Consider the following 19,796-nt stretch of genomic DNA (forward strand, 5'->3'; position numbering starts at 1 on the left):
ACCCGTATTATCTGTGGAGACACCTTGAAATTCATCCTTTTGAATTTGTCGGCCACTTCCAAAAAGATCTGTAGGGGTGACATCATGGGAAACCTAGTGTATGCACCCTTATGGACTTACTTTCTCCTATCTGACGATGGAACAGTGATGAGTCCCGGCCAATCATTTGAGACAAGGGGACTCAAGAAAAATGTTCCCTGCCCAAAATAAGCCAGCTTGGGAACATCAGCCCCCAAAATCAACGAGGAGAGCAAGAGAGAAGACTGTAAAAGCCTGTCTGAAGTATGGACCCAAGAACATTTTCATTATCCCTCAAAAGGCGAGGTTGCGGAAGATCAGATCGGGAGTAAGTCCTTAGAGAAATATGGGACCAGAGAGAACTTCTGCTACATTATATTCAGCCATGACGATGGTGAGAACCCTGATAAACCATCTGAGGGAGGTGAGGACCAAACCCTTCTATTGCATGGATTAGGGGTGGAGACAAAGTAAATCTTTTGTGATCAGAGCAGAAACAGTCCACTGAGGGACAGTAAGAGGGAACCGGTGTGAGGAATTTGACCATCCGCATGGGGAGTGTGCACTTTCCTGGGCTTTCTTTGAAGTTTTGTCATTAAAATGAATGATTGGAGATCAACTTCAGAAAATGTGTGGGGCTAATCCGTACACATTTTCCTCTGCTCACCGCACAACAAACACATAGTCATGTGTACTCTGGGGGACACAGCCTGCAGGCGCAGTCCTCCCTGTCACGTTTAGCTGGATTGTGACAGCCATGGGACAATCAAAGCATTTCAAGAAGGGGGAAGGTAACACTTTCCTCCTGTGATGGCCAGCCTAATTAGAATATCAAAGGCTCCATGGATCCGCCCTCTCTATTGTCTAAGTTCTTCTGGTGGCAGTGCATACTGATGGGTGTTAATTGAAGTAGGCCTGCAAAGGGGATTATTCGCAGAACTGACAAAAGGGGACAGGAAACCAAACACCTCTTTGATATACAATGTGTCAACATGTAGCTAGCTCCCACCCCTTTGTATGAAGGGCAGTGAATGGCATGTCTGGGACAACTGTTTACAGTAGGCAACCCCTGCAGGGAGAACCCCTTTCAAAGGAAAGAAGTATGTGAATTGATGGAGACAGAAGTCTGTTCTCGCCACAAACTTAAAGGTAGACCAGTTCCGTTGATCGAGTCACAGTTAACCAGAGAGACACATTGATCCATAACAGACAGGAAGATGGGTGGAACATAGTAGTACATGTTGTCACCCCTTACGTTTCCTGTTGCAAAGCACTTTGGTTATGACCTCATGCATAACAGAAGATTGTTGGTGGGGGACCCAGTATTGCTTCATTAAGGTAGGCTTAGCCTACACCAATCACTGGGGCCCATTTTGCTTTAAGAGTGTGGAGTCCCTCACTTAGCAGATCATCCGACTTCGAAAGGAGTAAGAAGGACTCATCTGGACCCTAGCTGAAGGTACAGTCTGCCTTACAGCTTCCGCCAGTGAAGGAAGGCCAGGATTTCCAAAAGGGAAGCAAGAGCCCTCCCCTAAATATCTCCCAGGGAACAGAGGGAGATACTGGACTTAGAGGACCTGTCCAGAAGATCCAGGACCAGTACCAAGCCAGCACACAGCGTGCCCTGCTAGGTTCTACCAGCAAGCTTCCTCGGTGGGAAGTGCCAGAGAGTTTCTGAACAAAAGACAAGGCTGTTGCCTGCAAACACTCTCCTCAGCTTTGGCCGTCCTCCTTAAAGGACGATGTGAGCCCTGCGGCGAAGCTAGGAGTGCCGCAACAAGCACCAACCAGCGGCCATCTTTTAAGGACATTTGCAAGGTAGTCGAGCCCTCAAACTGTGACCGGCCGCACCACTGACTGTCGTCATGCTGCAATCACTAAAGCGTGCAAGATGCATCGACCAGCGTTACAGATCCGCCAACCAGCACAGAGACAGCGATTCTTGACCCTGAACCGCTGTGTAGGCCAGCCTGCAGCCGTCTGTCCATCTTCACCTTCAGTACCGCCGGCGGACTGATACCCGCAGCTGTCTCCCGTCTTGAACTCTGTCGCAGGAGCTTCAAGGCGTCCTGGAACAAACAACGCTGTTGAGCATCTAGATAATCTCAAGCACCAGGTACATTGTGGTTCTGTCCCGCTGGTTCTTCTCCGAAGACCCCTATTGACATTTACGACCCCTTGCTCCGTTGGTGCTGAAACCAATTAACCATGAACATTTAAGACTGATTGCTTTACCCTTCTGTCAGTATCCAGAGTGCATTCCTTTGCTCTGAGAAACTGTCTGTCCTCTGTGTTCCTTTTACAAGATGGGTTGTATTTTGTAGTGTGCTAGAACTGCCTGTTGTGATGATAATAAAGTAGATATTTGTATACAACCGTGAATGGACCATCCCTTTTATCATTGGGTAATAATTGTATTTCCGCTGTGTTGCAACTAACCAACGATCCATGAACTTGCAGAGATCAGCCTGCCGTTCTGTCCACGTTAAGAATTGGACAAGGAGGTTTAAAATTGACTTGTGTTTCCAATATGTTCCGATTGTAATTGCTTTTTTATAGAACGCTTATACACAGGTGGAGTGCTTCACGACGGGGAGGGAACAGGGGAATGCAGGCATTCTTAGGCCTTGAAGTTTCCGAATGATCTTTTAAAAATGACTAGCAACTTGGCCTTATGGCCTTGCTACAAGTGCAGGTGTAAGACAAAAGGAAGGAGCAAAGGGGGAGGAGAGGGAGAACCATTCACTCCTTAGATGCTGCGGCTAACGATGATTTCACAATAGCGCAAGTGCATGACAGATGGTTAGGAGATACGGGATGTGGGGGGACTACAGAAACACAAAATGATCGTACTAAGCCTGGCAGACCAGGCCAAGAAATTTCCTGGTAACGTACTTTTCCTGGTCCAAGACACGTCTAGTACACCCTTTTGGTGTACTAGAGGTGTGGGGCTGATTGATGGTTTAGAAACAGATATTCATCCCTGGACCATTGCTGCCTGTGAGAAACCTGAAGGTGTCTCACCCGCTAGTCCCTGGGGATTTGTCATCCAGGTGGCCAGGACACAACCATCGCTATTGGATCCAGTTCCTGGGGGTGCACCAGTGCGGGAGGATCACCTGGATGGGGATGGGTGGTCCTCTGGGAGTGGAAGTGGGACACCGACGGGTGAGATGCAGTATCCCCTTCCTTATAACACCTTTTCCCCATCCTAAACCTGTGGGATATTTAGAAGTTCAACTCCCCCCGCCCCCCTTCCGACACAAACACTTTCTCACTACGTGAACAAAAACAGAGCCGTCGACCGAACATGTCCCAATACAAGAGTCCGTTAATTGACAATAACTACCCACACCTGGCGGCCCTTTCCCTTCCCTGCAGGGATAAAAGGCAGAGCACTAGAGCTCACTTTGAACAAGGCCGAACCCACAAGGAATTAGACATTCCAGACCAGCAGTTTAAATGGAGGAGAAAGGCGGCGAGACCTGGAGAGCTGACGAGGGGGAGATTGCCCTTTTCAACTCAGACCCACGATTACTCCAAAAGGGAAATCATAAGACCAGGGAAGTCTCGGTGGCGTGTGGTGTGAGAGGTGTCAATGGTACACCAGTCCCTCCCACGCTGATTGCCAAAGCGGGGAGAAGCGCTTGCTGCTGTGGTGCCATGCTTGATTCCCAAGACAAGAAACTCCAACAGTTCAGCACAGTCGGAGAGGACTGATAGTAAACTGAACTTTGCTGGGCCCAAGGTTGCTGACGGCAACTGTGTTGAACAAAGAACTTGTGTGTTTTGAACTTTAAAAGAAAGGTCCAGAGAGAGAGTGGTCCAGTGCTGCAGTGTTTGTGCAGGGAAGGGGGGGGGGTAGAGTTTCCTACCTGGTAGGATGGGGTAAAGATGTTACAGGGAGCAGAGGGATACTGCGTATCACCATCAGGCGTCCCACTTCCCAAAGACCCCTCACCCAGGTGATCCTCCCGCACTGGTCCACCCCCAGGAAATGGATCCAAAAGCAATGGGCGTGTCCTGGCCACTTGGATGACAGCTTGGATGATCCCCTGGGACTAGCTGGTGAGACACCTTCTGGTTTCTCACATACCCTTCCCCTATGCAATGTGGATACACTTGGTCTCTTCCAAGGTCCTGGAAGATGTATCCAGGGACTTCCAGATATTCCATAGGTTTCTTTTCCTCTGTCCCGGTAGAGGCGGGGTATTCGTGTTTGTCTCCCGAATGTATCATATAAATTGCGATTGCAGTGTCCATTTTGTTATTGGGTATTCCTGAGGTTCAGTCACCATCCACTCCATAACGTAGAGGTTTGGGAGCAGAAGTAGGTTGCTAACAATCCTAGGGTACAAACCCTCTATGGGAATTTGGAATATCTTGCAAGAGTAGAAAATTGCAGGAAAGTATCTTCCCACAATGACTTGTTCGGGGAGTACAGGAATAATGGTGGATGACACCAGCTGTGATTCTCCCCCGATGTTAAAGTGCACCAGTATCTTGGGGTAGATTACATTATCTCTGTGTACACATGTGATTTTAAATAGACTTCATTTTCAAGGTCTGCTGTTCGCTGCTAAATCAATTGGCACCTTTGCTGGCCTTCCATTTACTAGGGCTTTTTCATATGTAAAGTCAGTTGAAGACTGACCGACATATGCACAAGGTTTCTAGATCAACCTCTGTTTCTTCCCACTCGTCTCCTCTGGCACCCTGTTTCCATTGTTTCTTCCTTTAGATATTTAGGGCAATGTCGAGGCAGAATGCCAGTTTCTTTACACGAAAATGAAATCGGGTGTGACGGTTTAATCGCTTTAAGTAATTCTCTCCTGCTTTCCTCTCTAGACTTCGGGTCTGGTCTTCTGGTTTCTATATTTACTTTTGGGGTCCATTCTTTGGGTTTTGGGAGCCCACTATCTAGTACCTTGTTTTGGGAACGGTATGTGGGTTTGTGATCCTTCCATTCTTTACTTCAGCGTACAGAGTGAGAATGTTTTGCTACGTTCGAGTGATTCTGGGCAGTCTAAACAACCATGAATACAGTAGGTTGGTTTAGTTGCAACACTGTTTTCTGTAAAAAAGGGAGATAGAGAATTGGTGAATTGCTCCAGAATGATAATTTCGCCAATTCTTCCATGGTCTTGTTGATCCCGAGGGCTACCATATTCTTAATTTGTCCCCTTAATTTAAGGGGGGGTTTCCCTGGGGTTTAATATTAGCCCTTAGTTTCTGTCAATAGAAGTTACAGATCTGGCCTACTCTTTTTAAGAAGTCTCTCTTCTATGGATATAAATGTAGCTCCCTGGGCCAGGTTAAGTAGCTGGTAGGCAGTCTGTAGCTCGTCTTTCAATAGGGGAACCAAATAAAAAAATGTTAGATTGTCTTCCCACCCCAATTGCTCAGCTAATTGCTCGAAATTCAAAACTACATTTCCCAGATCTTCACCCTCCTGATAAGGTTGTACTATCGCTTAAGGTAGTGTGTTTCTGGCCAGTAACTCAACTAATTTTGTTAAATTCTCTTGAAGACTGTTTTCAGCCTGCATTTGATGGGCAGCCAGTTGGGCCATAACATCATGCATCCCACTCCCACTCCCCGAAGACCCCTCACCTAGGTGATCCTCCCGCACTGATCCACCCCCAGGAACTGGATCCGAAAGCGATGCCAGTGTTCTGACCACCTGGATGACAGATCCCCGGGGACTAGCAGGTGAGACACCTTCTGGTTTCTCACAACACAATGGTCACATATTTCTGCTTATAGACTTTTATTAACCAGTAACAGCTTTGGGAATATTGCCTTTGTCCCTAAAGCGAATACCCTGCCTCCAAGAAAACTATGGAAAACGTCAGGTTGTAAAATAGTCAGGCCCTGCTTCTGACCGTAACACTAATAACTTAAATCTAATGTGCAAGGAACACCTTTCCAGAAATTAAAGTGATAATGACAGTTCTTAACAGAAAATTTCCCATCATCTCGAGTGGTCAAAAACAATAAAATAAACGTTCCTTTACCGCGATGTACAAGTCCAATGCTCAGGGGGTAGGCTCCTTTCCTCTGGATTCCTTCTGGTACTTTTTTAGGAGCTCTGACAAAGGGGTGTGATACCACTTTCTCAGGAGATGGTCGTCCTAAATCCCATAAGAGGCTTCCTCTACCTTGTGATCCTCCCCTGGTGCACCACCCCAAGGAGGACTACTGTACTGTTGATGCGCCGCCCTGGCCCCATGGCAAAGGTATCCCCTCACCCCCAGGGGAGAAGGGACGACATCCACAGATTAGTCAGTGACAATATCAAATATTTGTGGCATTTGGGATGTTCTAGATTGCCGTCTTAAAATACATATTCTGGTAAATTGAGGGGAGATGTTGATGCAAAAGAACTCTGATACATACATTGGGTTTGATCCAGGATTGTGGTCCAAATGGTTGAGTAAGAAAGAGATGTAGGAAAAGTGGTGCTTTAGGGCAAAGAAACACTCACATATACCCCAGCAAGTACCGCACAATGAAAATAGTGGAAGGCCATCAGGCAGGTTAGAGGTCATTCGTGGTTGGATTTGTTTTGTAAATTGTAGTGTGGAAAAGTGCAAGGTCATTTACATGGATGTGAGGTGTGTATGTGAACATGACATTTATTCAATTGGGTCAGAGGTCATTGGATTGAATTGGTAAATTGGTGTACCAAACATGCAACCATTTTGTTTCACCATTTAGTTTGGCTTGTTTTTGAATGGCTTCATGTTATAGAACGCTGTGTTTAAGAACACTCGGGTTAACGGGCAGCAAACCTTGACTTTCCTCGTTTTTGCCTTGTTACCCCACTGCCATCTCTCATTTCACCCTTTACTGTGCCATGATTTGCAGGCTGCCCAAGATGTGGATGGGCAAGGAAACTACCTGATGCTGACACACAAGCACGTGGCCCACCTGCCTCCGTTCTCTTGCTACCTGACGAGGAAGCCGCTTCCCCGCCCTCCATCCTGGGTCCTCTACCACGAGTTTACCATCTCGCAAGGGAACTGCATCAGTGTGGTGTCGGAGATCCAGCCGGATATGTAAGGAATGCATCTTTTGAATAATTAACCCTGCTTGCATGATGCACTGCTGCCTCTAGAGATCCTGTGGCCCGCAGGTGCTGTCTTCCTGTGGCATGCAGGCCTATCACCTCCCACCCCCGGCTTAGAATGGGTCTATGGCACAAGTTCAATGCCCCCTTCTGGCTCAAAGGGGTCTCACCCACCTCTTCCCCCTGCTCCTGAATCAAGTGGTCTCAATATCTTGTCCTCCCTCTGACTTCATCCCCTCTCTCTCCCCTCTCCTCCACTCTCTCTCCCCCCGCCCACTCTCTCTTCCCACCTCTGTTTTCTCCCCTGCCCCCCCAGCCCCCACTCTCTCTGCACCCCCTCTCTTGCCCGGAAATGGTCAGCTCTCCCTACGGTGGCCTGGAAAGTGTCTCCTCCAACCCCCGCTCATCTGGCCCAGAAAGGGGTCGTTGTCAGATGTATTTTCCTCTAGTAATATCCATGCAATATAGCAATCTTTTAACACACGTTCATGGTACCCACTGGAAGTTTCTTTGTCCAGTCTACTATACACTTCTAAACGTGTATTGTAAAATTGAAAATAAAGATTAAGTTGCTGAGTGTAGAAGGGGACAGAAGAGGAAGTAGGGACCGAGGGAGGAAGAGTAGAAGCTTTCCTATATGAGTAAGTGAAATGAGTTCAGATGGTGGTGTACAATTTTCAGGCACATGCTGTGAACAAGCAGAAAAACAGTTTCCTGGGTGTCGGCTAATGACGGATGAATCTTCTAAAGGGCGTTGCGTCTCTTCTGCAAATGTAGTGAGGAGGAAGGAAGAGGAGAGAGGTTTCTAAAAGCGGACATTTATGCGTCTTATCAGCACGGAGACGCAACACCCATTCACCTCAATTTCTTAGAATTTGCATCACTGGAAAAATGTAGAGCTATGTAGGAACGAATGCTTTGGTTGGAACACATTCTAAAAATGACCAAGAGATCCATCAGACTAGAAACCTGAAAAGCAAAATTCACAATCCATTGCCCACTGAAACTACATGTGTACAGAACATTAACAAGCACATAGCAGTGACCCAGTATAAGATGGCTTTCCCATAAAAGTTAGATATTCAAAAGTGATCTGTCTACTCCCAAGCGTTTACAATTTTTAAGGCCAACTGAGGATTAAAACAAATGACATCAAAGACTCGAACATAAGGTGGCTAAGCAAGCATTGGCTGCATAATTCAATTAAAACTCTATTTACCTTGTATGGAAAGCCCTTAGGTCCTGTGATGTGCAAAGATGATGTGAAAGAAACTGAAATGTGCAGAGCGGATTTTGCTTGCCAAACTGAAAGATTTCTTTCCATTTTCACTACTTCCAGGAGCTAGTTGCACATTTTTATGAGTCATAACTGAGAACCTTCATCATCCTCACCCCGCATCCACCACCGCAAGATTCTTTTGAACTATGCTATTGCAAGTAAATATTCGCAAGCTCTCTAAGGTAATGGTGAGAGCTTCTTCAAAGTTGACTGTACTGCTTTTCTTGAACTCGGGGGATTAGTTTTCTCCAAATCCTATACATGTGGGTGAATTCCACAGTTCCAGCTGCAGGATTGTGTATCCCTTTGGTACATGCCTTTGGATGTTTTGAGAAGGCCATGGTTTAGGCTGTGGTCTAGTTTTGCCATGATCCCAGCCATGGATATTGCATCTCGGTTATGTTATTTGCATAGTAAGTGTCTCACAGTGCTCATTGTAGCCAAATTGGAGTCTTCTAGTTGGTTCAAGAGTTGTATTTTGAACAAAGGCCAGAAGAATGACGAGCAGTCCAAGAGATCTCGTTTGTTGATTCAGAGACCAGCAGCGCATTGCTAGTGCTGACGCGTCCGGTGAATCACCAGGCAGGCTTTTCCTGCTAGGGTGGGTTAACTAAAGGGAGTGGTTTTGGACAATAGGGGGTAGTGTTATTGTGTGCTGCATCGCGGTCTTCGCATTGGTTTGCGAGACGCAGAACTTTAAATTATGCCCTGCCTATCACCCGAAAACCAGTAGAGGACTCAAGATCGAGGACAAGTGGCTTTCATTTTTCAATACTGTTGAAAAGGTTTGACTGCTGTGTTCTGGTTGGGATACCTATATAGGGTCTATTGGCGTAGGCCAGGTTTGTGTACATCAGTATCTTGACAAGTGCCACATGTCAGAAGGAAGGGAACAGCATTTGAAGCTTCCTGACCAGAATAAAGGCCCTTTCATCACTGACGTCCCCTCCAAGAACACATTTTTTGTGCATGTACATTTCTAATTTTTGTCTTTATTTGGCAAAGGTCATTTGGAAGGACGTGAACGGCTGAGAGCCTCAGAAGGGTTCATTGGCCAAGCTGGACTTTTGTTTTGACCTCTGTAAGTTGAGGTTGCTCATCCCTGAACATATCAAACGTGTTAGTGGCCCCATATCACTATGGAGAGCGGAATGAGAAAATGGTTGCACTCTTTCATAGTACTTAAGCATCTGTTTTAGTTAATTCTTTACTCATTTTTCAATGTGGTTTATAGTGGCTTTACAATAGAGAACTTGTGCTTGCAGGATTCAAAGTATTATTTCTGGTTTCTGTGCTTTATGATGAATCATTTCATAAACTATTGAGGGAGTGATAATCTGACACTAATCCCTGATCATAATTTAAAGGTATCTCCTTTTTGTTTAACCAGTCAGAACAGTTTTGGTTGAGGAAAGTATTTTGGATGCAACTTTAAAATTGCTTAACTCCTGTAAGGAAGGCATGGTATCAAACAGTGAAGACAGACACAAGTGATCACAGTTCAAGGGTGTTTAAGGGTGTTTATTGAACTTCAGATGGGTTGGGTTGGTTGAACGCATATCTAAACCTAGACCATCAAACAATAACATTTCCTAGTCGAGTCTCTGTCAAATAAAAGGGCCTATTCTAATAAACCTATTGCCAGTCCTTCTAAATACAAAAGGGTCTGGGACACATGGTGTATGCAAAAAGAAAAGTGTTCAAGAAATATGTCCGGCTGGTTGAGCAGTTGGCTTCCCTTCCCCACATTTTCAGCACGGGGCAAGTCTGCGTGTTAGAGCTTTGCACACACTCTGGCTTTTTGGTACAGATATCCGGGCCTTCTGCCAAAACCTCTTTTCCAATCACGGTCTCTCACTGCAGAGGTTCTGTTGTACCAAACAAAGTCTCAAAGTTCCATTCCTATCAGTATTTTTTTACATGCTCATGTTTTCGCTTTCAATGTTCATCGTGGGTCTCCCTCTTAAGGCTGAGACCTCCTTTTATCGCAATGTTCATACTTGGTCTCCCTCGTTTGGCCTCAGACTATGGACCTCCCTCGTTCGGGCTCAGATCCTCTTTTTACCAAAATCGAAAGACTTTCGAATGTGCGACTGATTTTGCTTAAACCGTCGTAGGACCACTTCGATTCACTTCACACAATTGTTTTCATCAATCTTCTACTTAATCTTTGGCGGGATACCTTACAGAGACCTTCGATTGAGCGCATATATGGTAACGCACCACTCTGTCAACGTATCGTATCTTGTCTTTTTAAGTTCATACATTCATCAGTAGTTTAGCTTTACTTGCGTCTTTCATCACACGCGTTCCAGTGCTCGTTATAAAATGTTGCTGCTTGCAACCTTGACTTCAACATAGACCGGTCTTGCATTGGTCTCCCCAACTCACCGGCTGTGTTAGTCTCTCTGGCTCGTCTTTGTTCTTGGAGCCAAGGATGATACCGCCGCTGCTGCTCCTCCCGCCTTGGTTAGTTACGCGAGACGACCCTCGGTATCTTTGACACACAATGCAGGATTCTTCAGTCTGGTTTCGTGGCCTTACGCTTTCGGCCTTGAAGGTTTTTTAAAGTAACAGCGTATGGCCGAAAGGTTTATGGGTTTTTCCCGTCTTATGAATCCTTCTGGGTTTGCCGTCTTTCTCCCCTCATTCGGCTGCCGACTCACAATTGCTGTTAATTAGTGTGCTTTGCCTTGCTCAGTGTGTGCTCTCGTACTCTGCCTTTTATCCGTGTGGGGAAGTTTAACGGATGTCGGATGTGAGTGATTGTCAGTAATTGCCTGACTTCGCCTGACCAATAGTAGCGGGACATGTCGTGTACACTGGTCAGGTGTGAGTCTTTTTTCTCCCAGAGCAGGTTGTCTGTGTGAAAGTGCTAGAGAAGGGAAAGGGGGGAGGGAGACAAGGTTCCCACATATCCTACTTTGTTTGGGGTAAAGGTAAGAGAGGGATACCGCGTCTCGCCATCTAGTATCTCACTCCCTCTCCCTGGAGACCCTGCCTCCCCCACCAGTGCATCCGAGGGTCTGGATCCAAAGGTGATGGCTTCACCCTGGCTACCTGAGAGATAGATCCGCAGGGACTAGCATGTGAGACACCTTCTGGATTCTCCCCCCGACCCCTCATCCAAGAGCCTAGACGCAAATGTGGATAGTACTGGCTTTATTTAGTATGCATGCATAACTACTAGTCGATTTGATGCTTCTCTTTTTAAAAGACCTAATTCACTTTTTCGAACGTACTAAACCTAATTCTAACCTATCTATGTACATGAGTTAATTTGATTTGCTACTTGCTTCACCTTGTGGTTTCTTGACTGCCTTGACAAAATAAACTATCCATAGATTTGTAGTGTTCCTTCCTCTGTTCTTTTGTTCGCTATGAACAGTTGCATGCACTTCAATTTTCATTTCTCTTTTTAGCACTGATCTAGTGCTCCTCTTCACACCTCTGGAGTTTTGTTGCTAATCACTTGCAAGCAAGTACCTTCCAGGAAAGCTTAAGTGCTAAATCTGTGTGATGAAGTGGCTCTGTTGATAGGCTCTAGTGCAGCCCGTCAGTGTGTAAACTTCTTGTGAATGATGGCACTAACGGGGCCTACATCTGCCTGTCTCCAAATTGAGGCATGTCCAGAGGCTCTCTCCCACAATCACTTTATTAGTGCACTGGGTAGGTGTGACAAGGTCAGTAAGATCACCTTGTCAAGAGGGGATGGGGAAAACTCTGATGGGGTGAGAGGCCTACCAGGGTGGAACCTAGAGCCAGTCCTACTCCAGAGGGGGAATGTGGCAGTTGGGAGCACCCCAATTCCTGTCCATTCTCATAGTGCCTGCTTGTTTTCCTGCAGTACTATTGACAATCACACCATGCCTTTCTTGTAAGATTACATAAACAGATGGGATTTGAGCTGGGTTTTGAATTGATTAAAATCAGAAATACCGTGAAGGGCCACAGGAATCGAGTTCCAGAGTTTGGGTTCTGCCACCGAGAAGGCACGGCCACCACAACAGCAAGAAGAAAAGAAGCAGAACGCAGTGCCGCTGTGGTGAACCTGAAGGTGTCTCACCTGCTAGTCCCTGGGTGATCTGTCATCCAAGTGGCCAGGACACGCCCATCACTTTTGGAACTAGTTTCTGGGGGTGGACCAGTGCGGGAGGATAACCTGGGTGAGGGGCCCTCGGGGAATGGAAGTGGAACACCGGACAGCAAGACCTGGTATCCCATTCCCTGTAACATCCTTTACCTCATTCTACCAAGTAGGATACTTAGGAACTCCCCCCACCCCGACCCCTTTCCCAACACGAACACTTTCACGGACAGCTTGCTGTGAGAAAACGGACTAACACCCGAGCCGTATACCTGACATGTCCCAGTACAATGGTCAGGTTATCAGGGAGCATTACACACACCCGACTTCCATCACACTTCCCCACAGGGATAAAAGACAGAATACGAAAGCACACTGTGAGCAAGGCAAAGCACACAAGGAAACAGCGGTTCCAAGATGGCAGTTTAACGAATGAAAGTACAAGGCTGTCGCTGATCGGAAGCATCAGTGTGCTCTACAGTATCAAGATTGAAAGAGGGTTTGGGTGCCTACAAAAACATACATTTGAAGTGAAGAACAAAATTTAGCCCGCGATTTATTGGTCCATTTCACATAGAGAAAATCATTAATCCGGTTGCTGTCCTTCCGAGGTCGATAAATGAGCACCACACACCGTGGGTAATAATAAGCAGCGCTCAGATACCTGAGGGTTTGCAGCGCTATATAAATGCGAAATTATTATTATTGTAAGGCTAAGGTTACCTCCTAATACCAAGTCATCCAACTTTTCATGTGAGCTTCGTTAAACCTTGTGCAGAGGGGACGTGACTGGGCAGACCTCTGCCAGCTGTAATCACTGAAGATAATGAGGAAGAATTTGAAGTTAAGAGCATTCTGGATTCGAGAGTAGTTAGGGGAAATCTTCAGTACCTAATAGAATGGAATGGCAGTGTTCCGGAGGAAAGGTCCTGGGAAAACGCAGGAGATGTACATGCACCACGCTTGATTGTGAAGTTTCATAGAAAATACTCTTTTAAGCCAGGCCGTGGGACAGGACTTTGCTGGAGGATGGGGGGTAATGTGAGGTCTTTCAGGTCTAGCAGATGGCCAGCATTGATTCATAGGGTTGGAGGATGTTTTTTATCCAGGCAAAGTGTCAGGTGTTAGAGGCCCTAAGGAACAATTCCAACGTATTCCTAACTCCAGGATGCCCTGCTAATGGGGAATCAGGACAAAGCCTTAGTGCCTCCTCCCGCAGTTCTTCTAAGGGCACAAACAACCGTGCATCTACAGACTGTAGCCCCCCCCCATCCACTCACACATCTCCATAGACATCAATTGACTCATTTGCTCATCAAATTTCTCACCTTTTTGCACCTTACCAATCATTGTTTTTTTTCTTACAACAACGGAACTGGGGTGAGTATCCTCTGTAATACTTCCAGGATAACACCTCGACAATGTCTCAGCCTTGCCATAAATGCCTTTGCTTAAAAGTGATTACAAAATTGTTCTCTGCAAAAAATAAACACCAACGTAATTATTGTGGTGTTAAGGTCTTGGCAGAAAGCAAACATTTATTTGTATGGTCTGTTAAAACAGTTAGTTGATGTCTGGCTCCAAGAAGGTAGTGTCTCCAGACTTCGAACGCTGCCTTGATTGCCAACATTTCTCCATCAGATATTGTGTAGTTCCTTTCAGCGGCTGAAAACATCTTTGAACAGAAACCTACCGGATGAAGTTGACCTGTTACCGGGTGTCTTTGGGAAACACTGTTCCCAAGGCTACTTCAGAAGCATCCGCTTATACAAAGAATGGTTGTTCCACATCCAGAGGCAGCAAAACTGGTCCTGTGGTGTACCTATCCTTCAGAAAACAAAAAGCTTCTTCAGCGTCACCTCCCCACACAAACTTCATTCCCTTCTTCAGTAATAGGCGTCATAACCAGACAAAAAACTTGGATAAACCTGCTATAAAAATGTGCGAATGTGATAAAACCTTGGGTGTCCTTGGTGCTGTTTGGTGTTGGCCACTCCAGAACTGCCTTGATTTTACTAGTATCATTTCCAAACTAGATGGAGAAAATCACAAAGCCCAGAAAAGCCACTCTTGATGTGTGAAACAGACTCTTTTCCAACTTAGCAAAAAGGTTATTCTTGCACAGTTTCATCAAGACCTTCTGAACATATTTTTCGTTTTGACACATCCTTGGAAAAAATTAAGTTGTCATCAATGTAAAGAAACACAAAGAAATCTAGGTATTCCCGAAGCATTTCATTGATAAAAAACTGAAATGCTGCTGGAGTGTTAACAAAGGCTGAACGACATAACCTGATACTCAAAAAGTCCAACGCAAGTTCGAAATGCAGTCTTCCACTCGTCTCCCTCTCTAATTCTCACAAGATGATACGCCCCTCTGAGATCCAATGTGGTGAAAACCTGTGCGCCCTGTATACGATACAGCATCACAGAATTCGTTGTAAGTGGATGTCGATTCTTCGCAGTGTTCTTATTTAGGGCTCTAAAATCGATGCACGTTCTTAAGGTTTTGTCCTACTTGGTGTAAGGAAGGCAGGGTATCAAGCAGCGAAGACAGACCCAAGTGATCGTAGTTAAAGGGAGTTTATTGAACTTCAATGGGTTGGTTGAACGCCAATCGAATCCTAAATCTAAGGATGGGACCAAGATACGACCATCAAATAACGCAGTCCTATTGGAGTCTGTCAAAATAAAAGGGCCTATACTAATAAACCTTTTACCAATCCTTGCTTGTAAATACAAAATGTGTTGCAAAAGAAAAGTGTTCAAGAAATAATATGTTGGGATATTTGAGTAGTTGGCTTCTCTTTGAAGGCTCACTCCCTGACTCTCACGTACAAATATGATTTCCTCCCAATGTCCCTCATCTATTTTCAAACCCCAACTAGCCAGTGGTTTGTGTGATTGGATCTGAAGTGAGCTATGTACAATCTACATCTCTGACCTGCTCAAGAATCTCATTTTCAACTACTGAAACACCAAAACGGATTGCCAAGGTTCTGTCCATAAGGTTTTCGGTAGTGCCAGAATCTAAAACACAAGTACCCCCACATCTCAGCTTACCATTCCAATGCAAAGATACGTTCAGCGTAATGTGGCACTGAAGTCTGAATGGTATTCGCCACCAACTGACTCCTTCCGGTAGCAGAAGGAAATCTTCGGGGCACTCGAGGACATCTTTATACAAAATGATTACTATCCCCACAGAAGGCCGTATAAAGGCCCTGTTTGCGCCTGTTAGCGGCCTGGAGCGGTATTGAGCATCCCCAGAAAACTCCTATAGGCAGAACTAGAATCGCATCAGGAGTTCAAACAGCCCGTTCTCCGCATGCCCTCGCCGCTTCTATCATCCAGTCTCGGAGCATGCATCTGCAAACATCTGCAAAGAACGCTCACAGCATGAAGGTAAACCTATAGGCAAACGTTCAATATTATCCTGCATGAGCTGCCTGATTGTCCTAGCATCCCCGCCCAAGACTGATTTCACAACTTCCATAGTACACCCCACCCATCGGTTGGCGTACCGCATTTCTGCTATCGTGATATCTCTAAGTGATCTGCTCCTCCATAGTATCACATATTGTGCCCCATGGTCATGTCCAGTCTCCCTTTGACCTATGCTGAGCCCTGTGTTGTGCCCTATGGTCGCCATTAGACCACATTTAACCTATGCTGAGCCTTGTGTTGCACCATGTTGCGACTTAGATGTGCTTTATTAGTGAATGCCTCACCTAGCCTATATGTGCCTTGTTAGTGAATGCCTCACCTAGCCTATATGTGCCTTGTTAGTGAATGCCTCACCTAGCCTATATGTGCCTTGTTAGTGAATGCCTCACCTAGCCTAGACGTGCCCTGCCACTGAATTGCCCATTTGTGCATGCTAGCGAATGCCTCGCCCAGCCTATATGTGCCTTGTTAGTGAATGCCTCACCTAGCCTATATGTGCCTTGTTAGTGAATGCCTCACCTAGCCTAGATGTGCCCTGCCACTGAATTGCCCATTTGTGCCTTGTTCGCGAACGCCCCACTAGCCTATATGTGCCTCGCTACTGAATGCCCATATGCACATTGCCATTGAATCTCCACTTGTTCCCTGCCATTGAATGCCCATTTGTGCCTTGTTAGTGAACGCCTATATGTGCCTCGCTACTGAATGCCCATATGCACCCTGCCACTGAATGTCCATTTGTGCCTTGTTAGTGAACGCCCCATCCTGCCTATAGTCCTAAGCACCCACGTGCACATATCTGGATTCACTAAAAAATGCTGCATCCATTATTGCACTACAGCATTATAGCTGTTACTCTAAGTTTTATCACCATGACCCAAGAACACCTTACGGCATCTCCTGCCTCGATATCAGACCCGACCTTACATACGTTGCCCAACATAGTGACTAATAACCCTACCAACTCTCCACCAAATAATATTAGTACCAGAGGTGAAACCTTCACCTCCCTCCCACGCACCTTACCAGACAGAAATCTTAAACTTCGCGCAAGACTCACACAACTATATGAACCAGCTAGAAGAACCTTACCATCAACCAACCTAAAAACAAATTACCCACATAAACCACACCAGACGGTAACAACAAATGTCACTACAATCAAAACACAAAAGTTCAAGACCTCAGATACCAATTTAACTACCCCTAGCCAAGCAAACATGCCTAAAGAGACGCTAGTACTCAAAGGAGCACTCCTTAATGCGAGATCCCTTGTCGCCCGTGCCCTTGACATAGCCAACCTCATTACAGAACACAATCTGGACTTCATGGCAGTAACCGAGACCTGGCTACATAACGCAGCTGGTCCTTCGTTAATGCTAGCCATTCCAGAAGGCTACACCATAACAAGACAAGATAGGGATGGTACACGAGGTGGTGGAATTGCCATCATCTCCAAATTGAGCCTCTCTCTCAGAACATCCCCTCCTCAAATCCTACAATCCTGTGAAAATATCTTGTTTAAATTCCAGATAAATAACATACAAACCCTCACCATCCACTTAATTTATAGACCCCCAGGTCCTCTCGGTACCTTCGACGAGGACTTGCATAGCCTAATCACCAACAACCTTAAACCCACCTCCAAGCTTCTATTATTAGGAGATTTTAACCTTGGCTTTAATGACCCTATGGACAAACAAGCCTCAGACATAGCCAATACCATCAATGCATCAGGCCTGTCTCAGAAAGTCAACAACCCACTCACTCCAAAGGGAGAGCACTAGACTGGATAGCAGATTACAACTGCACAGCCTCTATCACTTCCATCTCTCCCCAATCATGGACAGATCACTCTCTCGTAACCTTTAACCTATCTACAGCCAGACCCTCTCTGACGGTCCCATTGTTGGCACCTCCTTGTCCAACCAGAAACAAAAAAAGTATTACAGCGGAAAAAGTCATCCCCGCCATCCTACCCACGTTAAACGCTCTGACAATCTAGACCGTAGTACTCTAGTTGAAGAATATAACAAGATTATGCTCAACACACTGGACGCTCAAACTTAGAAAAAACTTAGAAAAAGCAAACCTAAAGCGCACCTTAACAAATGGTTCACTCCCCAATTGAGAGATTTACGACTCCTAAAAAGAAAAAGTGAAAATTCCTGGAGACTCTGTCCCTCTATCGAAAATAAAGCTAAACTATCCTCTATCTCCTCTCACTTTAAAAAAGAAGTGAACCTTGCCAAAAAGAATTCCTATGATGAACGTATCACTAACTCTAATTCTAGCATGAGAGAACTCTTCGCCATACTGAAGGAATTAGAGTCACCAATAGCCACTCCAGACTTAGTTACCAAGGATAAGACTTGGTGCACAGATATTCAAAATGTGCTAGCAAATAAAATCAATACACTTCAAACTAAAATACAACAAAAAAAAGATATGCTCAACCTTCAGCACTCCCCTAATACCTCTACACATAGTATCCCATCAGAGGCAAACAACAAATTTCACTTCTCTAAAACATCCCCACTAGAAGTAGAAAAAATCATTCTTTCACTCAAACCATCTAACTGCAAGGGCGATACTTGCCCAGCACAGTTAATAAAAGACGCTGCCAGAGACCTCTCACCATTTATTTCTAAATGAATCAATGCCTCCTTCACATCAGGCACTATCCCAGCTAATTTAAAACATTCCTGGGTGCTCCCACTTCTCAAAAAACAGACCTTAGACCCACTTATCCCAACCAACTACTGCCCCATTATCACTGTGCCATTCCTCCTCAAAATATTGGACAAAGCCGCCTATATTCAGATACAAAAACACCTTGACTTGTATAAGCTCCTAGGAGCAAGACAATCTGGTTTCCGTCCACTTCATGGAACGGATACCGCCTTAATTGATTTAAAGACGCAGGTCGACGAGCTGAGGGATGGAGGAGGAACAGCACTCTTGCTCCTACTTGATCTCTCAGCAGCATTCGACTTGGTCGATCACAAGGTACTCTGCAAACACCTGGACTCTGCTGCCCATTTCTCTCCTGAGGCCATCAAGTGGCTAGAATCTTTCCTCAGCGAAAGAACAATGAGAGTTTTTTCGCCTTCGGCCGCAGCTGACCCTACCCCTATATTATGTGGCGTTCCCCAGGGTTCCTGCGTCTCGCCCACCCTATACAATATCTTCACCAAACCCTTGTTCGATGATCTGGACCTTCTGGGTATCACCTACACTAACTATGCAGATGATACACAGATTCTCCTCCCGCTTTCTGGGGATCATAGGAAGGACTCGGAATTGGTGAACAGGGTATATCTCGTTGTTCAAGCATGGATGGCCACACATGGCCTGTGCTTGAATGACGACAAGACGGAGTTGATAATCCTGGGAACACATATGAACACCAAAAAATTAGGTCAGGAATTCTCCTCCTTCAACATTGATGGAAATCCTATCAGGGTCTCTAAGGAAGTAAAAACCCTTGGTTTCTACTTGGATTCCACATTATCATTCGACAAACAACTAAAATCCCTGGCCTCCACAACCGCCTATACCTGCAAACTGATAAGAGCAGGCAAGCCTTTCCTCTCTAATGACAGTTGCATGATCTTGGCTAGAGCACTTATCCTCTCCAGGATCGACTACTGTAATGCCCTTTACAGTGGCGCCAACAAATCTACCATCCAGAAACTTCAAACGCTCCAAAACAATGCTTTGTGAGCAGCGCTTGGCATAAATAAAAGAGCACACATTTCCACCATTAGACGTCAACACAAATGGCTATCTACAAACCACAAAATTAAATTAAAAATGATCTCCTTGACACATAAAGCTCTTAACAACGCCGCCCCAAGCTACCTCACGAACAAAATACAAAAAAAACCTCC

At 45.5% G+C, this 19,796-nt stretch overlaps 1 protein-coding gene across 2 annotated transcripts in view; it reads left to right on the top strand.

Moving 5' to 3' along the window:
- DQX1 (DEAQ-box RNA dependent ATPase 1) overlaps window positions 1-19,796 on the top strand; it is a 512,398-nt gene that overhangs the window by 475,050 nt on the left and 17,552 nt on the right. For both annotated transcript variants that reach the window (XM_069632365.1, XM_069632366.1), the window contains exon 11: window positions 6,889-7,079. In XM_069632365.1, the coding sequence (XP_069488466.1) occupies window positions 6,889-7,079 (191 nt within the window). The remainder of the gene's footprint in view (window positions 1-6,888; window positions 7,080-19,796) is intronic.

Source organism: Ambystoma mexicanum, chromosome 6q (genome assembly GCF_040938575.1).
Source record: "Ambystoma mexicanum isolate Mex_15411 chromosome 6q, UKY_AmexF1_1, whole genome shotgun sequence".
NCBI lineage: Eukaryota > Metazoa > Chordata > Amphibia > Caudata > Ambystomatidae > Ambystoma > Ambystoma mexicanum.